Source organism: Ovis canadensis, chromosome 3, assembly GCF_042477335.2.
Source record: "Ovis canadensis isolate MfBH-ARS-UI-01 breed Bighorn chromosome 3, ARS-UI_OviCan_v2, whole genome shotgun sequence".
In the NCBI taxonomy this organism is placed as follows: Eukaryota; Metazoa; Chordata; class Mammalia; order Artiodactyla; family Bovidae; genus Ovis; species Ovis canadensis.
In genome coordinates, this window is record NC_091247.1 from 169,655,201 (window position 1) to 169,662,455 (window position 7,255).

General features: G+C 37.6%; 1 protein-coding gene across 1 annotated transcript; it reads right to left on the reverse strand.

Moving 5' to 3' along the window:
• Positions 1–1,167: 1,167 nt before the first annotated feature.
• LOC138438255 (olfactory receptor 6C2-like) lies at positions 1,168–2,106 on the reverse strand. Its single transcript, XM_069586428.1, has one exon. It carries the CDS (start codon positions 2,104–2,106, stop codon positions 1,168–1,170), a length of 939 nt encoding a protein of 312 aa, XP_069442529.1.
• Positions 2,107–7,255: the final 5,149 nt, after the last annotated feature.

The following is a 7,255-nucleotide window of genomic DNA, read 5'->3' on the forward strand; positions in this document are numbered from 1 at the left end:
CAACAAAACACTCCTTAGAATGTCCTTCCCAAATCATGAACTTTTCGATGTTTTGATCAACCCTTCTAATTTCTAACTTTCTGCTTAAATCAAAACATGTATAATATCATATATGAAACGAATCACCAGTCCAGGTTTGATACATGATACTGGATGCTTGGGGCTGGTGCACTGAGACGACCCAGACGGATGGTATGGGGAGGGAGGAGGGAGGGGGATTCAGGATGGGGAACACGTGTATACCTGTGGCGGATTCATGTTGCTATATGGCAAAACCAATATAATATTGTAAAGTAATTAACCTCCAATTAAAATAAACAAATTTATATTTAAAAAGGAGATAATAAAAGTTTGGATACTGGAGAACTTAATTAACTAAGATTTACTTATTTTATTCCTAAATTCAGGGCTTGTTCTTCTTGGGTCTATGTCTAAGCACCATTGATGGTAGTGTCAGTAGAAGTCTTCAGCATTTGGAAGTCTTTTTCTTTCTCTTCTGTAATCATATATTTCAGGATGTAGCACAGCCAAATAATTTTCAGAAAGGCCAGCAGAAATATTTTTGTATGTAAATTGATTTAAAAGAAGGAATATAATTATCTTCACTGATTTTGAATTTGCTCTATTAATACTGTTTACTCATTCTTGAAAAATAAACATTTTAAAATGAGAAAGAGAGCTTTACTATTTTAAAGATCATTTTTAAAGCTTTGGTAAAGAATCTTTAATGACTAATGACTCTTGTACAGTTGAACACTAGATACTGGAAGTATCTTCCCAGTGAGTTTTAGATACTGAAGTCTTCCCAATGAGTGAGAAATGCTCTCTGGGCATTTATATTCTGTGTCATGAGATAGCCATATGATCAGAAATATAATTTTATTTATTTAAATTTCTTTTTATGACATGGGTTATTTTGGGGAATCTGGTCTCTGGAACATGCATTAATTGAAGAAACCATACTGAATGAAATAAGCTTGAAGGAAAGAAGAAAAAGCTTTATTTTCAGTTTTGTATGATAAGAGAAAAATCTTCCTGGGGTAGGATTAGCTTGATGAATCTACAGAATATAAAGAAACCATTTATTTGGCAAATTCACAATTGTTACTTTTGAGTTATTAAGATTTAAATTTATTTTACCTTGGTCTCAAAAACACTAATAGCCTCTTACTTCTTTGTGAGAAATACAACTTGTTTTACTGTGTCTTTAAAGGCCTCTTTCACTTGTTTGTTTCTAAGTGTGTAGATGAATGGATTAAGCAAAGGGGCAACTGAAGTTGTGAGCACAGACACCACTTTGTTGATGGCCACTCCTTCCTTTGCTGAAGGCTTGATGTAGATGAAGATGCAGCTGCCATAGGTGATGGAAACCACAATAATGTGGGAAGAACAGGTGGAAAAAGCCTTTTGCCTTTGTTGGGCAGAAGGGACTCTTAGAATGGTCTTGATGATGTATGTATAGGAGAGGACCACACACAGTAAGGTAAAAATGAGTGTCAGCACAGCAAAACTCAAAGCAATTCTCTCTATTAACACTGTGTCTGAGCAAGTTATCTGTAAAATAGGAGATGTATCACAGCCAAAATGATCAATCACATTCGAGTCACAGAATTCCAGCTGGAGGCCTATGCCAAGAGGTGGAAGGATGATCAACAGGCCAGCCAACCAACAGCAGAGAACGAGGGCAGTGCAGACTCTGTTGTTCATGATAGTGGTGTAGTGCAGGGGTTTACAAATGGCCATGTAGCGGTCATAAGACATGGCTGCAAGGAGAAAAAATTCAGTTGCTGCAAAGAGGACAATAAAAAATAATTGGGTGGCACAAGCATTGTAGGTAACAGTATTATCTCCAGTTGCCATAGAATACAAGAACCTGGGAATACAGACCGTGGTGAATGAGACTTCTAAGAAAGAGAAATTTCGGAGGAAATAATACATGGGCGTTTTAAGATGGGAATCCAAAAGTGTGAGGGTGATGATGGTGAGGTTCCCAGCCACACTCAACATGTAGGTGAGAAACAAAAATACAAAAAGCAGAACTTGTAGTTTTGGGTCATCTGTCAGTCCCAGGAGGATGAATGTTGTTATTGCTGTATGATTTCTCATCACTGCCTCCTGCCAAGTCAAGAGTGAATCCACATGAAGAAACAAATGTCATAAAAACCTAGTATTAGAAGATGAATGAAATATCCTAGCAAGCTAGTTAACATGCACTTTTTTTCTTTTACTTAATAATCAGTTTGTTAACAGTGACTTTGACATCCTACTGAGACATTTATAAGAAATACCTATTATGAATCTTACACCTCTAATTCTCCAAATAGGAAGTATATTTAGGATGTAGCTCAGATGGTAAAGTGCCTGCCTACAATTTGGGAGACCCGGGTTCGATCCCTGGGTCAGGAAGATCCCCTGGAGAAGGAAATGGCAACCCACTCCAGTATTCATGCCTGGAAAATCCCATGCACTGGGGAACCTAGTGGGCTACAGTCCATGGGGTGGCAAAGAGTCGGACATGACTGAACGACTTCACTTTCTTTCTTTCTGGTGGTCCAGTGGTTAAGACTCTGTGCATGCAGGGGTCCTGGGTTTGATCCCTGGTTAGGGATGCCAGCATCCCACATGCCACAATGAAGAGCCCACATGCTGCAACTAAGACCAGGGTAGCCAGATAAATTAATAAACAAATAAACATTAGAAAAAGAAAGTATATTTAAATAGATATTAAGTTAAAAATCCATAAATCTGACATTCAGCTTCTTAACAATATTGCCTTGTGGCAATATTTGCCCTCATCCTGGAGGACCAGGATGTCATTTTTGAAGTTTTTTTGCCCATCCTCTTCTTTCTTTGCTTCTCCACCCTACACCAAAATGCTCCATTTTCAAAACCAAGAAAAATCTATTAGTAGAGTGTTTTAAATCAAAACATGTCTTTAGGGGAATTTTGTGTTCACAGCAAAGTTGAGGGGAAGGTACAGAGATGTCCCATATACCTCTTGCCTCCACATATGCACAGCTTCCCCCCCTCCATTATCAACAACCCCCACCAGAGCTGTACATTTGTTATAACTGAGGAACTTGACACGTCACAATCACTCAGAGTCTGTTAGTTTACTTTATGGTTCATTCTTGGTGTTCAATGTCCATGGGCTTGGACAAATATTTAATTGATATTTTATGTTGATCATCTTATTTATTATGCCAAATTTTAACAGCAGCACATTCATTTAAAAGTGCTAGTTCTTATTGCATCATTCTTTTGAAAGAACAACTCAAAGAACATACATCTGAGTTGGTGGGTAAGTAGTATTAACTATATGAGAAATGCTCCATAAGATTTGCTGGTATTTAGGATTTGGGATTGTTAATTCAATTTTTTTTCCAGTTTTATTAAGGTATACTTGGAGAAGGAAATGACAACCCACTCCAGTATTCTTGCTTGGAAAATCCCAAGGACAGAGGAGCCTGGCAGGCTACAGTGCATAGGGTCACAAGAGTTGGACACGACTTAGTGCTCTTTCTTTCTTTCTTTTATGTATAATAAACTGCAATCATTAAAAGATTTGCAGGTCAGTGAGTTTGGAAAAAAATGTATATATCTGTGAAACCACCACCACAACCAAGATACCTCAAGATGAAATGCAAGATACATTGCATTTCCATCATAAAAAATCTCCCTCATTTCCCTTTGCAATTTAATCCATTCCTTTACTCTGGGCCCCCCAAATAATCATTAATTTGCTTTTTGTCAGTATAAATTAGTTTTCAATAATTTTGTATGATTGGAACCACCTTTTAAATCTGGTTTTCACTCAAGATGTTTTTGAGAATCATCTGTATGTTTGGCATATATATTCCCTTTCAATTTGCTCAGTCATGGTGGACTTTTGGGTTATTTGCAGTTCAGAACTATAATGAATAAAGTTACTATAATAAAAGTAATAGTCACTCAGTCATATCCAGCTCTTTGCGACCCCATGAATTGCAACCCACCAGGCTCCTCTGTCCATGGAATTCTTCAGGCAAGAATGCTAGAGTGGGTAACCATTCCCTTCTCCAGGGTATCTTCCCAACCCAACGATCAAACCCGGGTCTCCTACTTTGCAGGCAGATTCTTTACCAACCGAGCTACCAGGGAAGCCCAATGAACTGGTACTGATACATTATTATTAAATAAAGTCCAAAGTTTATTCAGATAATCTATACTTACTCATACAAAGAAATAATAAGCATCTATTACATAAAGAGCACAATATCAGAGACTGGTGATTCAACCATTAACTGGATCTCTTCCCTCTAGGAGTTTTCAGGCTACCAGTGGGAGATAACAGTTCACTGTGGTGCATACTCAGTGATGTGGTAACACAGATAAAAGTGAAAATGCATGTTATATTTGGGATGATAACTGCTCCAAGTTTGTTCCTTAGCCCTCAGTTATACTATGTAACTATTCATATTCTTCTATTCTCTTCAGTTTCTTTAGGTTCTTTTCTTTCTACTAAAATTGTCAGCATTATCACTTACCTAAGGTGAGTTATCGAGGTGCACGGCTCAGGGTTCACAGACATGTTTTTGAAACAGAAATCCCTCCCTTAGCTCATGAGGAAAATGGTTTACTGGAGAGATAGTATGTTGTTATTCTGAAGGAACATGAAGTTAGAATTTTCATGCCACAGTCACAACATACTAGAAATGAGTGTTGATTACCTTTTGCATAATTATAATGAACTAAAAACCCACATTTAAAAGTTGACTGAACTCACCCTTTTCATATAGTTAGGGAATATGGAAAAAAAGACTTTCATGACAAATTAAACACTGACAATTTTCTGACAATTTTTATAAGCAGCAGCCTTTGAGGAAACCACAGTCTGAGGAGCACTGAGTTTGTGAGGAGCTTTTATTCACTTCTTTTCCTAATCTCACATTTCACCTGCCTCAGCTCCCAGTCTCACTCTCCATACAGACCTGCACGGATGGACACACACACACACATACACACAAATCCTCTCACAGGCGAATCTGACAATCAACAGAACTTTCCTAGATTTTCATGGCTCCTGATACAAAGATCCCTGTCTCAGTCTCCTTTTCCCTTGTCAACTCTAAAATGACATCTAATCCTAGAGTTCCAAGTTCTTCTGTTAGTTCAAAGGGAAAAGAGATAGTGCAGAGAAAAGGAAGACTTCTCTTGAGTTTTGTTAGGGCATATTTGATCTTTCTGGGTGGGGAGGCAATCTTCTCTGCAAATTCTGTAATAGAACATTTCTTTTATATGTTTAGTGTGCTACCAGCGCACAGGGAACATTTGAGTGAACAACAAAATGGTCCTTGGTGACCTAGTTTCCAAAGTACTAATGAATTGGTGGAAGCTTAATGAACAGTGCAAAAACACACATAGCAATGGGGACAGTGTCCTGAGAGACACTGAGTGTGGTCTGATGTCATCTGAATTCTGTTTTGATTTCTTTGCTGAATCTTAAGATTATTCCTAGAATCTAAAAATTGATTTAGAACTTATATATCTATATATCTTTGACATAAATCTCAGATAAAGTGAAGAAAAAAAACATTCTTACCCTCTTTTTACAGATGAGGAAATTAAGGAGAAGAGAAATGAATAATCAGGATGCCCTATAGTGGTGATGCAAGTTTAGAACAAAAGTTTATCTGAGTACAAAGATCTTGCTTCTTCCTCCATGCTACCCTAGTTGCTGGTTCTGATATTGAAGACTCACTAGCATTTAAATGTCAAACTTGATATTCTAGGGCTACTTGACCTGTATTTCATTTTTTCTTCTTCTACTTATGATTTTTCTGGTAGGCAATGAAACGATCTTTGGTATTTGAAGCAACGGAAAGTTTTTCATTCTAACTATTGGACAAAAAATTGCCTCTTTCCAGGCTATGTCTTTTTTTTTTTAACTTTACAATATTGTCCAGGATATGTTTTTTTTTTGTTGTTGTTTTGCTTTAGCTTATTATTATCCAGATACTGGGAAATGTTGAGGGCAGGAGGAGAATGGGGCGACAGAGGATGAGATAATTGGGTAGTGTCATTGACCCAATTGATATGAGTTTGAGCAAACTCTGGGAGACAGTGAAGGACAGGAAAGCCTGGTGTGCTGCAGTCCATAGGGTTGCAAAGAGCTGGACGTGACTGAACAATGAACAACAAATTACTGTCCAGTGACCTTGAGCAAAGCTGTCTGTTTGACTATCTCTGCTGTCATTTCGGGACATTTTCATTCTTGATGCTCATGTCAGATGATGCAGCAGAGGAGTGTTCTTGGTGCCTTTACTGGGGCAGGTATTTCCTCTCCGCAGGCCACTCACTACTGCTCCATGGAGTTTTCTCACACTGAATAGGTATGACACATCATACTTTTCCTACTATTGGGAGAGAGTGATTGAAAATGTTCCTTGGCAGAGGAATGAGCTGGGGAGAAGGAAATCTCTCTCTCTGTATTTATGGTACATTTTTGAAAAACATCCTGGTGGACTATGGCAGAGATGGTCTTCCTGATGAATTGTCCCAGTGATCATTAGATGCTGCCCATTTTTGTCTCTTGTTACTTTTTTGGCTTTAAGTCAATTTTTGTCTGATATGAGTATGGCTTGACAACTTTCTTTTGGCTGTCATTTGCCTGGACCATTCATTCTCCATCCTTTCACTTTGAGCCTTGTGTTTGTTTTTAAAGGTGAACTGTGTCTCTAGGCAGCATGTAGTTGGGTCTCGTTTTTTAATCCATCCAGTCACCCCACATCTTTTGATTGGTGAATTCAATCCATTTTCCTTTAGGATGATCATTGATAGATGAGTACTTGGTGCTGCCAATTTTGTCTTTTATTTTCTGGTTGCTCTATGTCTCCATTTATTTCTTTTCCCTTGTGCTTCTGTCTGCCATTTCGGCTTGGTAGTTTTTCTATGATGTTTCTCTTTTTTATGTTTTGCATCTCTGCTCTAGATTTATGTTTTATTGTTACTATGGGGTTTGTATAAAAAGTCTCAGAGATAAAATAGCTCATTTCTCTACTGATAGCATCTTATCATTATTTAACCTATATGGATTCCACCCTTTCTTCTTCCCTTTTTGTGTTTTGATGGCTTAAATTATCCCTTTTTATATGGTGAGTTTGTTACCAAATTGAAGCAGCTATAGCTATTTTTCCTAATTTCCCTTATGCTATAACAAAGCGGTTAAAAATCTATTCTGATAAAGAGTTTCAATTTTCTGATTCTGTCTTTCTAT

Coding starts and splice junctions, on each gene's coding strand:
- LOC138438255 (XM_069586428.1), bottom strand. CDS start 2,106: ATGAGAAATCATACAGCAATAACAACATTCATCCTCCTGGGACTGACA.